This window comes from Ceratotherium simum, chromosome 32, assembly GCF_057802395.1.
Source record: "Ceratotherium simum simum isolate JZ-2026a chromosome 32, ASM5780239v1, whole genome shotgun sequence".
Lineage (NCBI taxonomy): Eukaryota > Metazoa > Chordata > Mammalia > Perissodactyla > Rhinocerotidae > Ceratotherium > Ceratotherium simum.
The window spans coordinates 17063100-17088529 of record NC_141931.1 but is presented as its reverse complement, the minus strand read 5'-3'; the positions used below and the strand labels follow the sequence as shown (position 1 = coordinate 17088529).

The window sequence follows — 25430 nt, the reverse complement described above, 5'->3', positions numbered from 1 at the left end:
CGCGCGAGCCCCGGGGCACGATTTCAAGGCGGCGGCGGGGTCGTTTCCGCTCCCACCGCAAACCTCTCCCCCTCGCCAGCTGGGCGAGCCTCCTTAGAGGGACGCTGCAGACGTCCTGGGCCTTGGCGACGTGCGCCTCGCTGGGGCAGTTAGTCGGGACAGACGGAACACACCTGGGCTTGGCGTGGCCCTGCCCCGCCCAATTTATAAGGTAGTTTCTGGATGGGGAGACTGGTAGTGGATCTTCCGGCCAAAGACTCGTTCTTAGGAGCGTCTGGGGAAAAAGCGCCTACTCATCCTGGTTCACTTTTACTGGCCAGACGGGCATGCACTGGAGGGGTGCGGGGGGAGGGCAATAGGATTACCCCACTTGTGTGGATTCCACCGGAGCCAGTGTTCTAAGGGCACTGATTTCAGTGCAGAATATTCAGAATGTTCGATGTTAGAGGGAAGCTGGAGGAAAGAGGATATGACAAGATACCAAAGGAGAAAACTTTGGACAGATAGAGGCAATCTGCAGCTATCGGGCTCACAAGAACCCTTTCCCGCAGGAAAGGTAGTATCCTCGGCTCTCCACTCTGTATCTCGTCTCCCTTTTTTCTCTTCCTCCAGATGCCCATGCTTTCTCCTAATAGCTCTTTCCCCTTAAAGCGCACAGTTAAGAAGGCAGGCTCTGGAGTCAGATTACTGAAATTGAAACCGTCAATTCCAGGCTCCGCCAGTCTTATTAGCTGCGGGAACTTGGGCAACTAAACCTCTCTATGCCTCAGTTTCCTCATTGGGGATAATGTAAAAACCTACCTCATGGGGTTGTTGGGAGATTTAGGTGAAATCATCCGTGTAAAACACGTACAGGCCTGAAACAGTTTGAGTCACCCAAAATCAACGTGTTAGCACCGTTCTGGCAACCCCTATCTCCCTTGATCCAGCAAAGAAATTCTGCGCAAGCCAACGAAAGCGAGCTGCTTGTTAGGCCTTGTTAGGCCGTTGTCCTGCAACCGGAGCCCGGCCACGGGCGGGGGACAACCACTGGACGGCCACAAAGACACTAGTCCAGGAGCTCCTGGGTATGGAGTCATCCCCATGCAGAGGAAACGGTCAGAGAGCGCACCAAAGGGGAGAAAGAGGGACCCCATCCTTGCGGGTCCGGATCTGGGCTCTGGGCGCTTTGCCCAGAAGGCACGCCCAGCCTGATCCAGTGAATTTAGATAATTCTGAGGAAGACGTTCCAATAGGGGACGAGGAGTCCGAGGCGCGCCTGGGGAAGAAATAATGGCTGAAAATTGTTCAAATTTGATGAAAACTATGAACCACTATTTTTAAAAGGCATTTAAATTGGAAAAGAAATAAAACTATTTGCTGATGACATTGTATAATTAGAAAATCCTAAAGAATACACAAAAAAGCTACTGGGACTAGATACAGGATACAAAGGCAATGTAACAAAAATCAATCGTTTTCTACATGGGAGAAAAGAACAACTGGAAAGTGACGTTTAAAATAAAACCATATGTTCATCAGCATCCAAAAACATGAAATATTTGGGGATAAATTTAACAAAACATGTGCAAAACCTGTACACTGAAAACTATAAATCACTGACAAGAGAAATTAAATAAATAGCAATTCCCTGTTCATGAATTGGAAGACTCAATATTGTTATTATGAGTTCTCCCCAAATCTGAGCAGAATATATTTTTTTTAATTTGACAAGGTAATGCTAAAATTTATACAGAAATGCGTAGGAGGAACCAAGCTGGAGCACACACATACTTGTTTTCAAGACTTAGTATAAAACTGGAGTTTTCAAGACCATGTGATAAGCATAAGGATAGACGTGTAGATCAATGAAGCAGAATAGAGTCCAGACCTGTATGTATGTGGTCAACTGATTTTCAGCAAAGATGCCAAGGTAAGTCTTTTCAGCAAATGGTGCTGAAACAACTGGATATCCACTTGGAAAAAAAATGAACCTTGATCCTTGCCTTCCACCACAGACAGATATTAACTAGATAAGGATCATAGAGCTAAACATAAAAGCTAAAACTATAAAACTTCTAGAAGAAAACAGCAGAATCTTTGTGACCTTGGGGAAGGCAAAGTTTTCTTAGGTACAATGACAGAGAAAGAAAAAGCATTAATCATAACAGACAGATGGAACTTCATCAAAATGTAAAATTTCTGTTCTCCCAAAGACACCATTTAAAAAGTGAAAATATTCACAATACATGTATCTGACAAGGAACATTTATCCAGAATGTATAAAGAATCCTCGCAACTCAATAATAAAACAACCCGATTTTTAAAAATCAGCAAAAGCTTTGAATAGACACTTCAAAAAGAAGATACAGAAATAGCAATAGCACATGCAAAGATGCTCAATCTTATTAGTCATCAGAGAAATGCAAATTAAACCCACAATGAGATAGCACTACATCTAATATTTTTAGATGTCAGCAAGGATGTGGAGCAATTGCCATTCTCATACATGGCTAACAAGAATACCACTTTGGAAAACAATTTGGCAATTTCTTTAAAAAATCAACATATGTTTGCTTACCATATGACCCAGCAATTTCATTCCTAAGTATTTAACCAAGAGAACAAAAATAGGTCCACACAAAGACATGGACACAAATGTTCATAGCAGTTTTATTCATAGTAACCCCAAACTGAAAATAATCCGTGTGTCCATCAACATATAAATGGATAAACAAATTGTAGTATATTCATACAGTGGAATATTACTCGGCAATGAAAAAGAACAAACTACTGTACATGCAACATGAACGAATCTCATAAACTTTATGCTGTGCCAATGAAGAGTGACACAAAAGATTACATAGTATGTGATTACATTTGTGTGAAACTCAAGAAAAGGAAAACCTAATTCATAGTGACAAAAACAGAAAAGTTGTTGCCTGGGGCTGGGAATGTGTGTGGAGAGAATAGACTGGGAATAGACACAGGAATTTTTGAATATATATTTTGAATATAAATGTTCTATTTGTTGATTTAGGTGTTACACAGGTATATACATTTGTCAAAACTCATCATACTAAACACATAAAATTCATTTTTTTGTGTATAAATTATTATTTAGAGTTGATTTTAAAATGCCATGAATAAATATTTTAAAGTGTAAAATTTATGATATTATGTTTAGCATAAAACCCAAATATTGTGGCAGAATGGGTTTGTATATTGCAGTTAATAGTTTCTCTTCCAATTTTTCATTTAAAACATTGAATATGACAGGAGATGTAACTCATTTTTAAAATGGCTATGTTTTTTTACAAAGTTGAATATAACATTTGAAAATTTTTAAAAAATATCCTAGGAATAAATCACATACCAACAGACTTGTAAACCTGTCTCTTTAAAAAGCGAGTAATTTGGGGCCAGCCTGGTGGCGCAAGCAGTTAAGTGCGCATGCTCTGCTGTGGCAGCCCGGGGTTCGCCAGTTCAGATCCCGGGCGCGCACCAACGCACCGCTTGGTAAGCCATGCTGTGGCGGTGTCCCATATAAAAAGTGGAGGAAGATGGGCACGGATGTTAGACCAGGGCCAGTCTTCCTCAGCAAAAGAAGAGGAGGATTGGCAGATGTTAGCACAGGGCTGATCTCCTCACAAAAATAAATAAATAAATAAATAAATAAAAGTAAAAAGTGAGTAATTTACTATGTACAAATAGGTGCTACCAAAATGAATGAAAATTGGGGCCTGTCCTCATGAAGCTAACAGTGCTTTATGGTAGATAAGAAAATCATACAAATAAATGTATTCCAAGACATGCTAGTACATACCACCTCTCATGTGCCAGGCACTTCCGCTGACTTAATCCAATCTTTACAGGTAAGTGTTATTCACATTTTACAAATGAGGTAATTGAAGTCTGGAGAGATTAACCAACTTGCCCAAGGTCACAAGCTAATAAGTAGTAATTTTGAAATTCTGCCTGACTCCAAAGGCCATATTCTATTATTAGGTGCAGAGTAAAATAAATTTGAAAAGTAAATTGCAAAGTGCAATGGAGTTTAAAGAGCTGTCAGGAGATGTAACTTGTTTGGAGGATTAGTAAAGGCTTCATGCAAGAAATCCCTTTTGGGGCCTGTCCCAAGGTGGCCTAGTGGTTAAGTTCAGTGTGCTGCGCTTCGGCAACCTGGGTTCAGTTCCCAGGCACAGACCTACACCACTTGTCTATCGGTGGCCATGCTGTGACGGTGGCTCACAAACCAAATAGAGGAAGATTGGCAATAGCTGTTAGCTCAGGGCGAGTCTTCCTCAGCACAAAAAAACAAAAAAAAAATCCCTTTTGAATACTTGAAGAATGAGTATGATTCTGACAGATTTTGAGAGGATATTGCAGATTAGGACTCTGCATGAACAGGGGGGCAGGAAAAACAAACAAGCTTGAAGAAAAGTGAATTGTGCAATTTGACAAAATCTTAGATGTATTAGGAGAAAAATAGAATAGAAACATGGTGAGAACCACTCTATTTTAAAAGGCGGTCATGAGCTCTGAAGACTTGTGAGGAGGAAAATCATATTAAAGAAATCTCTTTTCGAAGGTTAGTTCGACAGCAGTGTATTGAATAGACTGGCAGGAGGGGAGGGAGGAAATCAGGTCAGTTGTAGTCTGGGAGAGAAGTAATAAGGGACAGAGCTAGATTGGTGGTCCGTTTCAGCATGAAGAAGGGAATGAATAAGGAGATACCTTGAGACACAACAGAGTCAAAATAAGGTTTTTGTTTGTTTATTGGCCGAAATGAAGGTGCCATAAGGTAGGGAGAGATTGATTACCTCTGGGGGATAGGCCACCTTATGAAGCAAGATCCCTCTGATTGTGAGAGAGTAAGGGATCAAGACACTAGATGGAGGAATTAGGTTTCAAAAAGAGAAAAGACATTTCTTTCTGAGACAGCAATAAAGGAAATGGAGATGGGGATATTTTGAGGTAGGGAAAAGAAAGCTGAAGTAGGTAGCATAATTGAAAGTAAGGTGTCCAGAAAGCAAAGAGAGTTTGGAATACCATTTTACATACAACCTTTTTTGACTTTTTGAAACATTATTTTATCAATCTACAGATTAGCCCTTGCCTTTAGGATAAAAACTCATCTCTTATCTTGTCTTCAGAGCTCTCTACTAAAGGAGGCAGGAGCCAATCAAACATTTTCTCTTATTAAGTACATATCACTGAAATACTGTGATCCAACCAAGCAGGTCTGTTCATTGTCCATAAACTGATCTGGATAGCCTCTAATCCAAATCTCGGTTCTTTTCACCCTACCCAAACTGCTATTTTCCCTTCTTTCTTGTCTGTATAAATCTCATTCACTCTTCAAGGCTGCATTCAATACCAGTTCTTTCAAAGAGGCTTTCCCTGACCACTTCCACTCATATTGGATCCTTATTCTTCCCCAGTTCCAATAGTTTGGACTAATAGCGTGTCATTTATTTTCGCAGTTAATTATATATTATCTTTTGCATTTACTTAACTTACACTTGTGTATGTTTTGTCTGTGAGGAAGAATTGCATATCAGAAATCATGAACTATATTTTTAAAAAATTTTTCTCAAAGGCCAATTAATGTTTTGCAATTTTCGATAGCTTTACTGAGGTATAATTGACATATAGTAAACCGCATGTATTTAAAGTGTACAATTTAATAAATTTTGACATATGTATCATCTGTGAAATCTTCACCACAATCAAAATAGTGAACATATCTGTCATCCCAAAAAGTTTCCCTGTACTCCTTTTTAATCCCTCCCTCATACCCTGCCCCACCCCAGCATATCCCCAGGCAACCGCTGACCAGCTTTCCATCCCTACAGATTAGTTTACATTTTCAATAATTTTATATAAATGAAGTCATACATTATATATTCTTCTCTATTAGGCTTATTTCACTCAGGATAATTATTTTGAGCAGGTCCAGCTTTGTGGGCGTGGGACCTGTGCAGTCCCACAGGATCCTGTGCGTCAGAGGGCGCAGCACTTGGTTCAATGCTCTATTGTCACTGTTGTGAAATTCTTAATAATTTATGAACAAAGGGACCCATATTTTCATTTTACAGTGTCCCACTAATTATGTAGCTGGTCCTGAATTAGAGATTCATCCATGTCGTGGTGTGTATCAATAATTCATTCTCCTTTATTGCTGAGCCGTATTTCATGGTGTGGATATACCACAATTTGCTTATCCATTCACCACACAATTTGTTTATCCATTCATGTGTAGACATGGGCTCTTTCCAGGTACAAATAAAGCATCTAAGAACATCTGTTGACAGGTGTTTGTATAGAGCTATGCTTTCATTTTTCTTAGGTAAATAATTAGGAGTGGAATGACTGGATCACATGGTAGGTATGGTCTAACTTTTTTAAGAAACTGCCAAAATGTTTTCCAAAGTGGTTGTACCCTTTTACAGTCCCACCAGCTGCATATGAGAATTTCAGTTGCTCCACATCCTACCCAAACTTGGTGTGGTGGGTCTTCGAGATTTTAGATATACTAATAGGTGTGTTGTGCTATCTCATTGTGGTTTTAATTTTCATTTCCCTGATAAGTAATGACGCTGAGCTTCCTTCCATGTGCCTATTTGTCAATTGTATATTTTCTTTGCTATAGAGAACATTTGAATCTGTTGTCCATTTTCTTAGTGGGCTGATTCATTCTTATTATTAAATGTTGAGAGTCCTTTATATATTCTGGATACAAGTCCTTTATCAGATATATGATTTGCAAATATTTTCTACCAGTTTGTGGGTCACTTTTCATTCTCTTAACAGTGTCTTTAAAAGAGCAGAAGGTCTTAATTTTGATGAAGTTCTATTTATCAATTTTTTTCGTTGATTGTGTTTTTGTGTGTCATACCTAGGAATCTTTGCCTGACTCCAAGGTCGCAAAAGATTTTGTCCAGTTTTCTTGTCGAAGATGAATAGTTTGAAGTTCTACATTAAGGCCTGTAATCCATTTTGACTTAATTTTTGTACATGATGTGAGGGGTAGATTGAAGTTCGTATTTTGCTGATAGATATCCAAGTGTTCCAGCGCCGTTTGTTGAAAACCTGTCCTTTCTCTACTGAATTGCCTTTGTATCTCTGTCAAAAATCAGTTGTCCGTAGGTGTATGGATATATTCCTAAAATGATGTATTCGTCTATCTTTACACCAGTACCATACTCTCTTGATTATCATAGCTTTATAACAAATTTTGAATAGGGTTAGTGATTTGTGTTAGTGGTAGCGTTAGTGACAGTGGTAGTGATGTTAGCAATCGGTAATACATATTTTTAGCACATCATGATAAAACCTGACCAGGCTTGGTCTGGTTATTTCAACAGGATAAGACCAATGGTATCAATACTAGGAAGTGGTGGTGTTGATTTAAAAGAAAAAGCAATTTAAGATTTTAACCGGTTTTTCTATTTGTAGGTATCACAATTGGAATGAATATGAGAGAGAAAGCTGGTAGATTCAGAAGGAGAGGATTTGTGAAATGCAGCAGAAGTGAGTAATGGAAGTACATTTAAAAGCAAGCACAAAGAAAGAATGAGAACTGAAATGTGAAGGGTGAAAACCCTCAAACTCAGAGATATTAATCTAGAAAATGATAAATTGAGCACTGTGGTCTGGAAGGAATATTGGAATTAATTTATTTTTTTATTGATGTGAAAACTGAGGCACAGTGATATCTTTACTTAGAGCTTATCTAGAATCTCCTCTGGAACAGAATCAACCATACAAATTTTATTCTAGGCTGACAGTTGAAAGTCAAGTCTTTGTAAGTAAAATCCTTCTGTTCTATAGGCATATTGTTATGAATAAGAACTTCATTCCTGAAGAACCATTTCAGACCTTACACAGTTGATTATGAAAATGAAACAAAACATACACATATGCTGTTGTAAACATTAATTATGTTAGGCTAAACATAATATAAAAAGTAATATTTTAAATGCTCCTTTTGGGAACATTTTCTACATAGGCACTGATATAGCACAATGAACTTTAGAGTCAAGATGCCTTTTTTCTTCTTATATACTTTCCTACAGTAAGCATACACATGTTTCATTGTGCCCAGAAATTTTAAACTACCTTTGAAATTGGAATCATCTGTTTTGAAAATCTGTGCCTTATTGTAATATTCATGAAAGCCTCGGAAAAGTCTTTGAATGGTAAATGCTGGGGAGGAGCAGATTCCTTGGTGAGGTCTTCATCTTCAGAGATCCTTCAGGAATCACCAGCTGCAAACTGAGTCAGCAGAATCACCATAAACCCCAACCATCTGGTGAGTATTGCTAATCCAGTTACTCAGTCTTGGGCAGTTATTAGGTTAAAGGAAATATATGATCTTTATAATAAGAAAGGGGTCAAAGGTGGAAGTCACAAATTGAGCTATAATAAATCAAGGAAGTTTATGTTTATTATAAAACTGTTGTTTGTTATGAAAAGGCTATTTATAGACCCCGGCATTATACAGATTGGTCCAATCTGCTCAAGAAAAGATGTTAAACCATGTTAGAGGAAGTAACTGTTCCAGAATTATCTATTTTGGGAGTCTGGGAGGTAGGGCAATATGTTTCTTGGGGAATGGGCTGTCTGTGTTTTTTTGAAACATTTTTTACCTTCTCTCATATTTTTAAGCAATCATCTAAAATTTTTTATCAAAACTATATAAATTGTTGCAAAGGATATAATTTCTGGTGATTTTTAACAGCTTTATTGAGGTATAATTGACATACAATAATCTGCACATATTTAAAATGGACAATTTCATAAGTATTAGCATATATACGTATACATCCATGAAATGATCATCACTATCAAAATAATGAAGATAGCCCATGAGGAAATTGGGGGGAGGAGGGGCCCCCCAATTTCCTCATACCCCTTTGGAATCCCCAGTGAATCTTGAAGTTAGGCTTGAAGTTAATTTTTTTGAAAGTTTTTAAAAAGAAATTACATTTTTTAATGGAAATAGAGCTATTCAGATAAACTATTTCTTTAATGAGCTTTAGTAGTTTGTGCCTTGAAGGAATTTTCCATTTCCTCTAAGTTATCCAATTTATGGATACATAAAAAGTTGATCATAATATTCTCTTATTCTCTTTTTAATATCTGTAGCATCTACAGTGATATCACTTCTCTCATTCCTGAAATTGGGTAATTTGTATATTTTCTCTTTTTTATCTCATCAGTCCAACATAGTTTTATCAATTTTATTGATTTCCTCAAAACACTAGCTTTTAGTTTCATTGATTTTCTCTATTGTTTTTCTGCTTTCTTTTACATTGCTTTCCTCTCTAATGTTTATTATTTCCTTTTTTCTGCTTATTTTGGGTTTCATTTGTTATTTTTTCTCCATTCTTAAGATGAAAACTAAGATCATTGATTTGAGACCGTTCTTCTTTTCTAGTATATGTGCTATATTACATTATAAATATCCTTCTAAAAACTGTTTTAACTTCTTCCCACAAGTTTTGATATATTATGTTTTCATTTTGTTCCATTCAAAATACTAATTTCCATTTTTATTTACCAGTGGGTTATTTAGAAGTGTGTTCTTTCTTATTTATTTATTTATATTGAAGAATAATTGACATATAATTTCCTATTAGTTTCAGGTCTACATCATAGTGATTAGATATTTACATACGATATAAAATGTTCACCACCATAAGTCTAGTTACCATCTGTCACCATACAAAGTTATTACAATGTTATCAACTATTCCTTATGCTGTACATTACATCCTCATGACTTATTTATTTTATAACTGGAAGTTTTTACCTCTTAATCCCTTTCACCTTCCCTGCTCTGGTAACCACCAGTCTTTCCTTTATCTATGAATCTGTTTCTTTTTTGTTTTGTGTGTTGGAAGTGTGTTCTCTAGTTTCCAAACATTTGGGGACTTTCAAATATCCTTCTGTTATTCATTTTTAATTCAATTCCATTGTGGTCAGAGAACACGCTTTGTAGAACTTTAATCCTTTTCAATTTTTTGAGATTTGTTTTATGGCCCAGAATATAATCTATCTTGATAAAAATGTGTCGTGTGTACTTGAAAAGAATGTGTATTCAGCTTTTATTGGATTTAGTGTTCTATCAATTTCAATTAAGTCTACCTGGTTGATAGTATTCTTCAAGTCTTCGACAGCCTTATGATTTCCTGTCTACTTATTCCATCACTATGGAACAGGAGAGTTGAAATTTCCAACTGTAATCGTGGAGTTGTCTATTTTTCCTTGAAGTTCCATCAGCTTCTGTTTCATGTACTTTGAAGCTCTGTTATTTTACACAAAACCATACAGGTTTGTCATGTTCTCTTGATTATTTGACCCCTTTTTCTTATAAAGGGGTCAAATAAAGTGACATTCTGTATCTCCGGTAATAATCTTTGATCTCAAACCACTTTGCCTGATATTAATATAGCTATTCCAGCTTTCTTTTGATTAGTATTAGCATGATATATCTTTATGTGCCATGATATAGTTTTATGTTTAAAGTCGGTTTCTTGTAGGTAGCCTGGTAGTTTTTGATTGGATGTCAGATATTGTACATTTTGTCTTGTCGGTTGACGGATATTTTTGAGTTTCAGTGTGTCTCCAGTACTCTGCCCCTGCAAACCCTAATGGCCTTGGCCTCTCTGGACTCCCAGCTCTCTTTCCTCATTGCAAGGAAACTGACTTTTTGCCATGGCCTGGAAAATCTGTTCAGGCAGTAAGTAAGGCACTTATAAGGCTCACTTCATTTGTGTCCCATCTCTCAGGGATCACGGTCCTTCCTTGCCTGATGTTTAGTGTGTTGAGAACTGTTGTTCATATGTTTTGTCCAGTTTTTTATCTGTTTCAGGCAGGAGGATAAATCCAGTCTCTGTTACTCCATCTGGTCCAGAGGCAAAGTTCCAAACTTATATTCCTTTTATTTTTTTCTTGACTTCAGCACGGTCTAAGACCATCAGTATAATATTGAATAGTAGCGTGAAAATGGGCATTCTGGTATTGCTGCTTAATATATATATAGAGAGAAATACCAGCTTCTTTCATCGTTAAAATGGTAGCTCTAAGTTTTTTTAAGGTGCCCTTCATCAGGTTGAGAAAGGTCTCATTTATTCTTAGTTTGCTAAGAGTTTTTATCACAAAGTCTTTTGAATTTTGTTAAATATATTTCTGCACCTATTGAGATTAGCATATGGTTTTTCTCTTATATTCTGTTAATATGGTGAACTGTGTTGATTGATTCTCAAATGTTAAAGTAACTTTGTATTCCTGGGTTAAACTCTACTTGGTCATGATGTATTATTCTTTTTATGTATTGCTGTAAATTTCTAATTTTAAAGGATTATTATATTTATGTTAATGAGGGATATTGTTTGAAGTTTTCTTGTAATATCTTTGTTAGATTTTGCTATCAGGGTAATATTGGTCTCATAATATTAGTAGGAAATTGTTCCCTCCTGGTGTATTTTCTAAAAGATTTTGTATAAGTTTGCCATTATTCCTTCCTTACATGTCTTATAGAATTAACTAATGAATTCATGGGCCTGGAGATTATTGTGGAAAGTTTTTAAATAAGAATTTAATTTCTGTTATTGATATATATCTCTTCAGGTTTTCTGTTTTTTCTTGACCCAGTTCAGGTCATTTGTATCTTTCAAGGATTTTTTCCATTTCACTTATGTTGTTAAATTTATTGGCATAACATTTTTAAACAATATTTCTTTATGAATGTTTTGATTTAATATCATTTAATTCCTATAATTAATTACCAGATCTATAGTCACATTGCTTCTTTCATTCCTGATACGGGCAGTTTACTGTCTTCCCTCTTTATCCTTTGATCTAGGTAGACTTTTATCAATTTTATTGATCTTTTTAAAAGATTAAATTTTGGTTTTATTGATTTTCTCTATTATTTGTATTTTATTTCATTGATTTCTGGTCTTATCTATTATTTCCTTTTTCTACTTATTTTGAACTATTTTTCTATCTTCCTAAGGTAGCTTAGGTCATTGATGTTAGATCTTTCTTTTCTAATACCTAATACTTGAAGTATTCCTCAAAGCATTACTTTAATTGCATCTCACAAAAATATTTTCTAATTTTTCTTGTGATTTTTCTTTGACACATAGGTTATTTAGAAGTGTATTATTTCCTTACATATGTTGGAATTTTCCAGATATCTTTTTGTCGTTGGCTATTGATATATTTCTGTTATCTTTCTAAGTTAATTCTGTTTTAGTCAAGAAACAAAATATATATGAATTTATCTTTTAAATTATATTGAGTCGTTTTAAGGCCAAGCATATTGTCTATCTTTGTTAATGTTCTGTGTCCACTTGATAAGAATGTTTCTCTTGCAGTTTTTGGGTGGACCATTGTGAATGTCAACTAGGTCAAGTTGGTTGATAGTATTCTTTGAGTCTTCTGTGTAATTACTGATTTTCTATTTGGTCTATCTTTACCTGAGAGAGGAGTGTCAAAATAGCCCAAAAAAAATACAATGTGTCTATTTCTCCTTTCAGTTCTCTAAGTTTTTGCTTTCTTTTTTTCAAGCTCTGTCATTAGGTTGATACACATTTAATGTTGTTATGTCTTCTTGGTGAATTGACTCCTTTTTATTAGTAAGAAATGTCATTCATTATCACTGGGAAGTTTCCTTGTTTGTTTATTTTACCAGATATTAATATAGCCAACAGCTTTCTTCAGTGTTTTCTTGGTATATCTTTTTCCATCCATTTACTTTTAGCCTATCTTTATCTTTATTTTTAAAATAAGTTTTTAAAACACATTATATAGTTGGGTCTTGCATTTTTTAAAATCCATTTGACAATATCTACCTTTTAATTGAAGTGTTTAGACCTTTTGTATTTAATGTAATTATTAATATTGTTGGATTTAAATCTGTCATCTTACTATTTGTTTTCTATTTGTCCCATCTGTTCTTTTTTTCTTGTTGTCCTCTTTGCTGCTTTCTTTGGAATTATCTGAATTTTTAAAAATTTTCATTTATTTCTACCATTGTCTATCTATACTCCTTTGTTTGATTTTCTTTGGGGGCTATTGCTATACGGCTTACAGTATGCATTTTTAACTTATCACAGTCTACTTTCAAATAATATTTGTACTACTTTATGTATAATGTAAGAACTCTTCCAACACTATATTTCTATTTTTCTCCTCCTATCTTTTGTGCTATTGTTTTCCTATATTTTACTTCTACTTATGTTATCAATCCCATAATATAGTTATTTTTGTTGTCAAAGAAATTTTAAAATGAGTAGGAATGTCTTTTATATGTACTCTCATATGACCATTCTGATGGTCTTCATTTCTTTGTGTAGATTCATATCATAGATACCATCCTTCTTTCACCTGAAGTTTTTTTTTTTTGTTTGTCTGTTTTAATATTTCTCATTGTGTATGTCTGCTGGTGATGAGGGGTTTTTTCCTTCTTTTTTTGTATGTAAGTCTTCACCCACATTTTTGAAAGATATTTTTGCTGATAGGGCATTCTAGGTTGACAATTTTTAAATTTCAGAACTTTAAAGGTACTGTTCCACTGTCTTTTTTTTATATTTCACAGTTTGATTAGAAGTCTACTGTAATTATCTTTATTCCTCTGTATATAATGTCTTTTTGTTTTCTATATGCTTTTAACATTTTTGTCTTATCACTGACTTTCAGCAATTAGATCATGCTGTTCCTTGGTGTCATATTTTATTGTTGTTGATTATGATTGGGGTTCACTTACATTCTTAGATCTGTAAGAATATAGTTTTCATTAAATTTGGGAAAATTTGGGCAGTTTAAAAAACACTTTTTCTCTCCTTTTTAAACTGCTTGTGAAACTCTAATTACACACATTTATACTGCTTTATATTTTCCTACAGGTCATTGAGTTTCTTTTAATTTTTTTCAGTCTTTTTCTTCTATGTGCTTCAATTTGTATACTTTGTTGCTACATCTTCAAGTTCATTTATCTTTTCTTCTGCAGTGTCTAATAATTCTATTTAGTGAAAGTTTCATCTTAGATCTTATATTTTCATCTCTATTTCTATTCGCTTCTTTTTTGATATCTTTTATTTCTTTCCTCATTATGTTCACTTTTTGTAAATCTTTGAGCATATTGACCATAGTTATAATAGCTCTTTAAACATTCTTATGTTAGTTCAGTCATTTCTTTTTATTGCCCTACTGGTTATTGGTCACATTTCCCTGCCCCTTCATGTGTACAATAACTTTTTATTGAAAACTAGCTATTGTAGAATTTTACATTTTCATTGCTGTATTTTTTTGGCGGGGAGGAGTTTTCCTTTTAAATTTGATACTTGCTTCTTCCTTCACTTAAGTTATGTGTTACTCATCTTGATTCTTCCAAGAATTACTTTTTAAGCTTTTCTTTTGGTGAGGAAGATTGGCCCTGAGCTAACATCTGTTGCCAATTTCCTCTTTGTGCTTAGGAAGTTGGGCTCTGATCTAACATCTGTGCCCAGCTTCCTCTATTTTGTATGTGGGATGCTGCCACAGCATGGCTTGATGAGTGGTGCATCAGTTCGCACTGGGATTCGAACCTGTGAACTCCTGGGCCACCAAAGCAGAGCACACAAACTTAACCACTATGCCATCGGGCCAGTCCCTTAAGCTTTTTTGGGGGGCAGATCTAGAGTGCCTTCTCTCTTATGCTACTCCCACTACTAAGATATTACCCTTCTGGGGTATTTACTAAACACCCAGTGTGTTCAATTAGGTTTCTTCCCTCTGGCTTTGAGAACTCAACTGATTCCTAGACTTGTATGAATGCTTGGGATTTTTCAGATTTTGGTTCCTTGGTAGTGCTCTTGCCCTAAAAGTTCTTTACCCAGACTTGTAGAGCTTTACACTACCCACAACAAGATTAGCGTTGAGCCCAAGTCTCAAGGGGATTCCTATGTAGATTCTGGAGCTCTTTCTTTGCATAGCACCCTCCTCGAATTCTGTCCTCCAATTTCTAGCTCCTTGGCCTCCACAAACTCTGGTTTTTATCTCTTCAATACAATAAGACCTTTTGGGTTTTAGGGGTTCTCCCTCCTGGGGCCACAGTCCAGAAACTGACTCCAAAGAGAAAGCTGTGGCAATCACAGAGCTCATTGCATGTTTCCTTTCTCCTTGGGATCACAGTATAAACCAGTCTGTTGTCTCATGTTTGGAATAAATTGACTCATATATTTTATTTTGTCCAGTGTTCTATTTGGTTATGGTGAAAAGATAAGTCTGGATCCTGTTGCTCCCTCATAGCTGGTAATGGAAGTATGCCATTTAAATCATAATGTATTTTATTTCTTTACTACATTAAACAAGCGTTTTTAGAACATCTACTCTGAAAAGCCTGGAAATAGAGACAAATGAGTCCCAGACTAATGCTATACAAACCAGTAGAAAGTTATAATATTGTGGTAGCTTTCAAAGATGGTCCCCAAAATACTCCTTTCATCAAGAGGTGGGTTTTATTTCCTCTTCCCTTGAGTGTAGATGCTGCAACTGCTCGTCCAATAGAATATGACTGAAATGATGCTGTGCCCATTTCCCAGCTCAGGTCTTAAGAAACTGGCAGTTTCCTTCTCCTATCTCTTGGAATGCTCAGTCAATATGCTGGGAGGAACCAAGCAGACACATAGTAGTTCCCATGTAGTTCTGGCTGACAGCCCCAATGACCCAGCCAACTGCCAGCATCAATTGCCAGATATGAAGGGCACAAGCTTTCAGATGATTGCAGCCCCAGGTGTAGTCATCCCAGCCTTTGAGCCACCGCTGCTGACACTGCGTGGAAGACAGGAAGCTGTGCCTGTGGAGCTCTGACCAAATTTCTGATTTGTAAGCAAAATCAGATTATTGTTGCCCTAAGACACTAGGTTTGGGGTGGTTTTTATGTAGTAAAAGACACGGGGAACAAATATAAGACCATTAAGTGCTGCGATAGAGGTGGCCAATAATCAACTAATTAACAATATTTATTACATGCCTGTCACTGGTCAGGTACTGAGTCAGGAGAGGCTTTGGGGAAGTGGAATCTGAGTGGTGGTTTAGAGAAGGTATAGGATCCAAATAGAATCAAAGCAGCAAAGACAGAAAGAGTTGCTTATTTGAAGACATGGAAAGTATGGGGACATCAAAAAGACTAAAGTAGAGGTTATGAAAAAAGAATGTGAAGAGATGAGGTACTCAGAGGCCAGTTGGGTAAGGATGCAATACTAAAGAATTAGGATTTAATCCTGAAGGCAGGAGACTACTCTGCACATTGTAATCATACGGTTAATTTTTTATTTAATGATTGTGTTCCCCATAAGCTATACTCCAAAAAAGGTTATCTCACATAGAGCTTTTATCGCTATATTTCCAGCATACAGAATGGTACCTAGCACACATGAGTTAATAAATATGTACCAAATGACTGAGTGACTGAAGAACCATATGAGAATTTTAAAGGAATGACATAATCAGATTTTTGTGTTAGAAAAATCATTCCAGCAGGGGGGTGGAGAACGGTTTGGAGATAGGTAAGTGTATTAGTCAGCTTGGGCTCCCATAACAAACTATCATAGATTGAGTGGCTTAAACAACAGAAATTTATTTTTTTATAGTTCTGGAGGCTGAAAGTCCCAGATCAGGGTGCCAGCATGATCAGGTTCTGGTGAGAGCTCTATTCCTGGCTTGCGGACATAGCTGCCTTCTCACTGTGTCCTCACAGGGCAGAGAGAAGAGAAAGAGAGCAAGTTCTCTGGTGTCTGCTCTTATAAGGGCACTAATCCCATCACAAGGGCCCCATTCTCATGACCTCATCTAAACCTAATTACCTAGTTATCTACCAAAGTCTCCATCTCCATAAACCATCACACTGGGGGTTAGGGCTTCAACATGAATTTTGGGGGGACATAATTCAGTCCACAGCAGTAGGGAAGGAGAAAAACAGAGTAGGGGGTGAATGTAATAATTTGTCTAAGAGATGATAAGGGTGTGAACTAAAGTGGTGCCAATAACCTTCCTAGGATATTCCTTTTCCTAAACCTTAAAATTATAGATTTTTCCTGGAGTAACTCCATTTGCATGTTACTTTCTGTTTTTTTTTTTTTTTAATGAAGAAGAATTTTCAAAATTAAACAAAAAAAGGGATTTAACACTTTAAAATTAACCATAGAATTTAGGAAACACATAACATTACAGAAACATTTTAATGTGAAATTCATATATAGTCTCTATAATGTTTTAAAAACTATGGGATTACTAAAAATGAAACTCCTCCAGTTTCAGTGGTTTAAGGGATAATAAAAGAAAGTTCATTTCAAAATACAAACCCATTTCACTTTTTATATTTGCCTTTTATGTTAAACATAATAATATTAAAAGTTTTACACTTTAAAATGTTTATTATTTATAGCATATTAATGATAAAGCCCCAAATAGCTAAAGTCATTCTTCTAGATCAGAACACATGGATAATGCTATCAAGACCATTAGGTGTTATTCATTCATCATTCCCAGTGCTCACGTACGGATAATCAAGGCTTGAACAATTTGATCATTAGTTTATTGTTGGCAACAGAATACTTCAGTCTCATTGCTGAAGCACAAAGCACATCCAAATGCATTTTCATAAATATTTGGCTCTGATATAGGGTGATTATGGTAATGTGCACCAGACACTGCTCAGGAACTTGAGTTGGACGAGTTGTCACTTGATTCTGTCAGCCTAGTAAGCAAGAACCGGTTTTTGAGAGAGAATGCTCTGCTTCACATATGAATGATGTTTTGGAGGAATTTTATGCTTGTCATAACGAAACACAAACAAGCTCTTGGTATTGGCTCCTCAAAATGTTAAGAAAAAGTGGTACTAACATACCACATTTTTACATTGTTGTGTTTTAAATTTTTTCTGCTTTTGAAAGAAATATAGGCTCATCATTAAAATATTTGGAAAACATAAAATGCATAAAAAACAAACAAAAAAATCATCCCAAATATTACCACTGGGAGATAATCATGTCATAATATACTCATGTTTTTCCTTTCAGGCTTTTAAAATTTGGGGTATTTTGTAATTTTACATGATTTTGTAACCTGCTTTTTAAAACATGTATTTAGAAGTCTTTCTATGTAAGTATAGATCTATATTATCCACTATTAATAGCTGTGGAGTTTTTATATCATGTGTACTATAATTTACTTGACCAATACTAATTATAATGATTGCTTACACTTATTTAGTGCTGACTGTATGCTAGGCACTGTTCTAAGGGCTTCGCTTGTATTAATCCCTTCGATCCTCACAACCCTATTATTATTTCTGTTTCTTACAGATGAAAAAACTGAGGCACCAAGAGATGAAGAAATTTTTCCAGTGTTAATGTTGGACTTTTTAGTAATTAACAGTGCTTTGATATTATAAACAATGTTGCCATGAACATCTTTGTTCATGTTCTTAAAGAACGTCCTTAGGATAAATTCCAAAAAGTAGAACGGCTAGGTCCAAAGGTGTTTACATTTTTAAAAGCTTTTGTTACATACTTGCAAATATTACCTTTAGGAAGAGTATAATAATTTATGCTTCGTTCAAGATGCGAATATACAACTCCCCATGTCCCTTCTTCTTTCTCATCCTTGTCTGAATGGCAAAAATGTACCCAAATGCTCCTTAAGTTTGCATTTTTCACTTTTAGAAATGCGATCTCCTTCTTAACGGATTTTTGTAAGCACCCTTTGTATACCAGGATACTAATCCTGCTGTTGACATGTAAATATTAGTTTACCTGCTACATTTGGAAGTGCTCTAATTTGGGTATAACTTACTTAATTTCAATTTACGTGCAAGATACTCTTACTAAATTTGTTCCCAGTGGGACGCAAAATCTCTAGTAGATGCTCTTTAAGATTTCTACGTGATATAGAGAATATTTTTCATTTGTTAAATAAGCTTATAAATAAAATTACTAGATAATCATTTTAAGTTGCTGGGGATCACTCATCAATGTCTAGCTCCATTTTTCAGTTTTCTTTTTTTGCTCGGTTTCGGGGGCTATCGTGGACATTCTCGGGTTCTGAAACTTATTTTCTGATCAGCACGGCATAGTGACTACACACTTAGTCAGGACGAACCCCCGGCCAGCTAGAAGCGCCTTCGGCAGGGATTCTGAAGCCGGGCGCGCGGGGGCTCGGGCAGGTGTCAGCGGTGCTCCAGCCTCTCCGAGGGAGCCGCGCGCCGGCCACTCCCCTCTGGAGGGATCCGAGCCAAGACGGCCAGCTCACATGACCATTCCAGCAAGTGTCCTGTCACCTCGGACAACGAACTGAGCGTATGACTTTTTACTTCGATGACCCCCAGGGAAGGAGTTTCCATCCCCCTCCAAAGGGACGACAGTTATGACAGCTGACGGAGCGAGGGGACCAGGGGCTTCTCGCTCAACTCAAACGCGACCCTTCTTCGTTCTCCACGGTCTGATTCATTCCTGGGGTCGCTAGTCGCCTTCGGCGCGCCTGGAGGACCCCGTCCTCCGGAGAGTCCTGGCCAAGGCAAAAGCAGGAAACGCAGCCGTTCCTCCCACTCTCCTGTATGACTAATCAAAAGAGGAGCCAGGCAGAGGGGGCGCTTTGGTTGGGCCTGTTTTGGCGGGGAAGGTTCTGGGCGGGTTCCGGGAAGGCAGTGCCGAGGCCGCCTAGATTCCCGACAGGCTCCACGCGGGGCCTCGCTCGGCTCCCTCGCTGCTGCCGCCGCTGCCGCGGTCGCTGGGGGTCCGGGGGAGGAGGCGCTGTCGCCGGCCCTGTAGAGTCCGTCTCTGTTGCTGTTTTTGTCTGAGGAATCTTCCTTCCTGCGTCGCACCCTGACTCCCGTGGTGTCGAGGGGGAGTCCCTGGGGACACCTGGGCGCGCAGTGGAGATGCCGCTCTTTGGCACCAATCCCTTCGATCAGGATGTGGGTAAGTGCTTTTGCCGCTCGCTGTCCCCCCGGCCCTGGACTGCAAGCCCGTTCTGCCCGCTCTCTGCGAGCGTTCTGGACCCCCGGCCGCGGTCAAGCTCTTCCCCTTTCCCGAGGCTCCTTCCTAAAGAGTCTGGAGGAGGTTGGGAGCTTGGCGCATCCTCTTTGAAAGAAATGGGACTCCGAGAGCCTGCGAAATGGGCCTTGAGCTAGGACTGTGGGTTTCGGAAGAGCTGCTTGAAGGGTTGATGTAGAGAGCCTCGGAGGACCAGCTGGTGTGACATCTGGTGCTAGGACCAGTGCTTCTGGAAGAACAGAGCTGAGGGCTGAGGAGTAACTCGGCTGGCGTAGGATTATAAACCCAGTAATAAAGTGTATCCCTGGACAAACGTTAAACGTCTACAACTAGGAGGATGTTGCAGCTTAGGTTTCTTAAAAGAATTTTGAAATCCTTTTCGTAACTGTAGCGGGACGAGAGAGCTTCTGGTTGGTTAAGGGTAGACTCAGAAATGGTAGGAGAGGTGAAAAGGGACTATTTGGCAACAGCTGAAACGAATTAAGGACCTGAGCCATTGGGCCGCCTTCGTTAGGCTGGGTCTCTGTATTAAAAAGTGTGGACGAGGACTTTGAATCCGAAAATGCTGATTTGGTTTGAATCTGAAATGCTGTTTTTTTGGTGTTCTGAATCATTGGTTTTAGTTACTGATCATACCAATTCAACAGGTTAGCTTTTTGTTTATATTTTTCTGGTGTGAGGGTGATGATTACGGGAGTTTGAGTTTCCGGGAAGAGAATTTGGGGATGATTTGAATGTACTTAGGAACTACCTTGGCACACAAATGTGGAATGAAAGCAAGGCAAATGCCGTGTCTAATTGCTATAGTAAAGAAATATAAGGACAACTTAGTGGAGTTGCCTTATAGATCTTTGTGTGTTTTAATTATGAAAGGTGGGTGTTGAATTTGGTTTTTTAAGTCTTCCTTACAGCACGTCACTGAAGCTTAGAGGTTTGGCTTACGACTAGAAAAGTCCAGTCCTATCTCTGCAACTGCCTGACTCAGAGTGAAATCATGAGCAAGTTCTTAAGCTCTTTGAGTCCCAATATTCTCATTTTTAAAGAGGGGAAAAGCACAGTCTGTTTGTGATTCAGTGAGGTAATATGTGTAATGGGCCTACTACAACATATTTTTATAGTAGGCACGTACTAAATGATAGTTTTTTTTGGTTCCAGTTTAAGTGAATATCCTGAATCTTAGCAGTGGATGGAACTTGAGAGATTACCTATAGTACTCAGTAAATAATTAATTGGAAAATTGTATTTAATTTAATACACACTTAGCACAGACTATTTACAAGACACTGCTCAGAGACATGAGATAGAGTGATGAATAAGACAAGGCTACTGCTCTCAGGCAGTTGTATAACTTATTACATTAATTTATAGGGCAAATGCTTAAAATAAAATAGTTTAATACCTGCTGCTTCTGTTTCCAGCAACTTTGTCTAGTTTTTGTGGTCGTATGTAATCTAGCTTCCAACTCCCCAATCACCTTTATATCCTACTGACTTTTTGAACACGCATTTTCATTGGATTTAGATAAATTTCTTAAGGTCCAGCCCTTTCCCAGTACCTATACCACGCAGTTCAAACACAAGCTCCTTTTTACCTTTATACTTTTGCTTCTCTTATTTCTTCTACCTTTCTACATGTCATCATGAGTAAAGGCCAACTCAGTATCCAACTCGTTGGTACCTGAATCATTTCCTGATTACTCTAGCCTAGGGTTTCTCAGTAGCCATGCTAGTGACGGTTTGGACCAGATAAATGTCTTTGTAGTGGGGGCCTGTCTTATGCAGTGTAGGGTGTTTAGCAGTATCCCTGACCTCTACCCACTAGATGTGGGTGGCACCCCCTCTCAACCCGCAATCAAGATTTAAAGTTTCCAGATGTTGCTAAGTATTCCCTGGAGGCACAAAAGAGCTCCTGGTTGAGAACCACTGCTCCAGCCCACCATAACCCCTATCCTTTTCAAAACTCCTGCAACACTTTTTGTCTTTACCAAATTATGTAGCATTAAAGATAGTTATATCCTGTATTATGCTCTTTAATTGTTTTATTGGTTGCCAAATAGAAGGTGTTTAATAAATGTTTGTTGAATTGAGACTGTGTCAGGTGAGCCTGCTAGACAGTAAGCTTCTTGAGTGTAAGGATGTTATTTTGCTCCAGAAAAGCTTACTTTTTAAATTTAGTCAGATTTTGGTATTTGGATCAATTCTCTCCTCATGATTTATGTATCAAAATATGAAAGTTTTATCTAAGAAGACCCGTCAGAGTAAATAATCCTTGGACAGAGTCCAGTAGACTCCCATGTCTAACTTTTTACTAGTACAGCATATGGAGTATGGTATTTAGAATACATTTAACAATATCCCTTCTTACTGTCCATCAGTGAGTATGACAGTGATGTTAAAGTGGGCCTGCTGACTCACTTGATTTAATTATCACTTAACATCAGTATACATTTGTACTTCTCAAAATTGTCTTCAGCCTTATTCATAAACTGAAAGGGCACATCAGAAATTTACTGATTTATGCAATATAACGTTTCATATAAAGAGGCAAAATACTGGTGATAGCTTTTCCCTTGAAGAAACACCTAAACGTGTTATGAGAATGTGAGCTCCGTGAGGATAGGGACTTTGGTTGCTTTGTTCACTACTCTATCCCCAGCCTGTAGACCAGTGTCTGGCACTAATAAACATTCAGTAAACATTTCTTGAACAGATGAATTTCATTTTGGATGTTAGATTTCTTGCTAAGTTCAACTCTTGAATTCTAAAGATAACTCATTCCGTCAAGCTTTTATTTCCAAGTCCCTAGTGACTTTCATCTTGCCAAATCCAGCGGTCAATTCTGAGTCCATTTCTTTGTTGATCTCTTAGCATTCCTCTTTGATATACTTTATTCACTTGGTTTCCAGGACAACAGACTTTTTCTCATTTTCTGCTTGGCTCTTGTTTTGTCCTTTTGGCTTCTCCTTTTTGTGACTTCCAAATGTTGAATTGAGCCCCAGGCTCAGTTCTAGAACTTCTTCAACATTTTTTCCCCTTGGAGTCTTAGGAGGCAATTTAGCTCAGTGTTGAAGATTCAGACTCTGGAGTTGCACTGCTTGAATTCAATCCCCAGGTGTGCTGCTTACCAGCAGTGTGACTTTGGGCTAGTTGCTTAGATACTCTGTGCCTCAGTTTCCTTATCTTTAATATGGGATATAGAGATAATAATAGTGCTTAGTTTCTTTTCCCAGACCTGCTCATTTCTTCGTCCTTGCCTATTTCAGTAGGTGTCACCATTAATATTTTCTGTTACTCATCTTTAGTGTCTAGGAGTCATCATTGATTCTTCTTTTTACTTCACACTCCGCATTCATTCTATCGGCAAGATCTTCTGGCTCTACTTCAGAAATATATCTAGGATCTCATGCTTCTCCTTCCCTGACCGCTGTTGTCTTACTGCAGTCATTGTTCTCTTTCATAGGCTGTGGCAAGAGCTTTTCCAGTAGGCTTCTTTGCTGCCACTCTTGCCCCTTACAGTCAATCCTCATCTACAAAGGTCACTGATCTTTTAAAAATCTTAGATAATGTCACTTACCTGCTCAGAACCCTCCAGTAGCTTCCCATCCCACTTACAGGGAAATGCAGATGCCTTATTGTGGTCCACAGCCGGCCCCATCCTATGTCTCTCATATGATTATGATCTCCAAACACTCTCTCTCATTCTAAGCTTCTTGGGTCTGAGCGCTCCAAGCTCGTTCCTGCCTCTGGATCTATATTGTGCTGTTTTCTTTGCCTGGGATCTTCTTCCCTCCGGTGTTTGAAGGTCTTGATGTCCATCACATCATTCAAGACTCTGTTCAGATGAGTTTCTAAGAAAGGCTTTCCCTACTTTCTGTAAAAAAATATCCATCTTGATCCCGTCACTTTATTTCTTTGTTACATTTTATTTTTATAGTGCTCAACTACCTGATATTGATTGATTGATTGATTGATTGTCTCCTGTGTGGAATATAAACTCCACAAGGATGAGAACTTTTCATTTCTATCTCTAGTACCTTAGGAACAATGCAGGGTACAGAGGAAGCTCTCAATAAGTATTTATCAAATAATGAATTATTGATATTTTTCTAGATCTCCAGTCTTGTATTTCTATTTGGTGTTCTGTTATCACCTAAAAATCAATCTATCAGAAAACTGAATTTACCTTTCCAGTCTGATTCTTCCTTCATTATATGGTAATTTTATAGTGTTCTAGTTGTCTTGATTTGAAACCCAAGAGGCATCTTTGAGTCATTATCCTGTCTCTGCTAAATCGTCATGTCTTTGTTTTTATAATAGCACATTTGTGTTCCTAGTCAGACTACTTTGGGCCGGTTCATATTCTACAGGCTTGAACATGTTTTCCGTCTGTTTTGTTAGTCCAGTTGAGTATCATGAACCACAGCTAGTTTAACCCTCGTGAACGTTAATGTCACGTTGTTCTCCTGTGGTGTGGTGTGATGGGGAGACCTTGGGCTTTGGGTTTAAATTGCAGCTGCAGCATTTACTGTTAGTAAATGGGCAAAATATGGACGTGGGCAAGTACAGAGTTCACTTTCCACTTTGGTAAATAGGAATAAAAATATCTGCCACATGGAGTTGCTGTGAGGAATACTTACAGAAACACATGACATTCTAACTCTTTACTGGAGTTGAATGTGCTTCAAATGCAGCGTGTTCAAAATCATATTCAAACTTTTCTTCTCAAGTATGCTTTTCCTCTGTTCTGATGACTGGTGCCTCAGTTTACTTAGTCACATATGTCAAGAACCTGGGAGTCGTTCTTGACTTCTGTAGTTGTAATTTTCTACATTCCAAACAACAAATATATGCTGTCTGCTGTGTGCTGGGTGCTCTGAACATGCCCTCAAGGATTCTGATGTTGCCTTAGTGTATATGCTGTATCTTCCTAATAGCTCTTGAATCCGTTCATCTATCCCTCCAGTCCTGCCTCCCATCCTTTCTCTTCTCATGGCCACTGCTAGGGCAGGTTTAGATCACCGCTCTCTTAGATTATTAGTACAGTAGCCTCTAACGGTTATCCCTGCTTCAGTCTGTCCCCAGTCATTTTCCAGGCAGCTGATAATGATATTTCTAAAATGTAAATATAATCATATGGCTTCTCTGATTAAAATGTTTCAGTGAATTGCTTGCTTTCATAGGAATTTGAACTTTTCAGCATGGCATGTGAGACCTTTTAGCATTTGGCTCCTTCTTACCTCTTCAGCTTCACTTTCCACTGTGTTCCTTGAGGCACATTTCCTTGTTGGTTTTACACTACTGCTTTCTCAGGTGTGGAGCCTCAGGCCTGACGTATCCTTCTCTTCATTAGTCCCCATTAGGGTTGTTTTAAGGAGATGATGCGTGTAAAGCACTTAGCACAG

General features: G+C 37.7%; 1 protein-coding gene and 1 long non-coding RNA gene across 2 annotated transcripts in view; both read left to right on the top strand.

Moving 5' to 3' along the window:
• Positions 1–24: 24 nt before the first annotated feature.
• On the top strand, positions 25–18987 carry LOC147912973 (uncharacterized). Its single transcript, XR_015549382.1, has 4 exons — positions 25–211; positions 7441–7515; positions 8061–8296; positions 18341–18987. It is a non-coding gene; the product is annotated as an uncharacterized LOC147912973 (long non-coding RNA).
• Positions 18988–19720: 733 nt separating this feature from the next.
• STAM (signal transducing adaptor molecule) overlaps positions 19721–25430 on the top strand; it is a 72927-nt gene continuing 67217 nt past the window's right edge. The window contains exon 1 of the mRNA XM_004425327.3: positions 19721–19954. Within this exon, the coding sequence (XP_004425384.1) occupies positions 19915–19954 (40 nt within the window). The 5' untranslated portion in view covers positions 19721–19914. The remainder of the gene's footprint in view (positions 19955–25430) is intronic.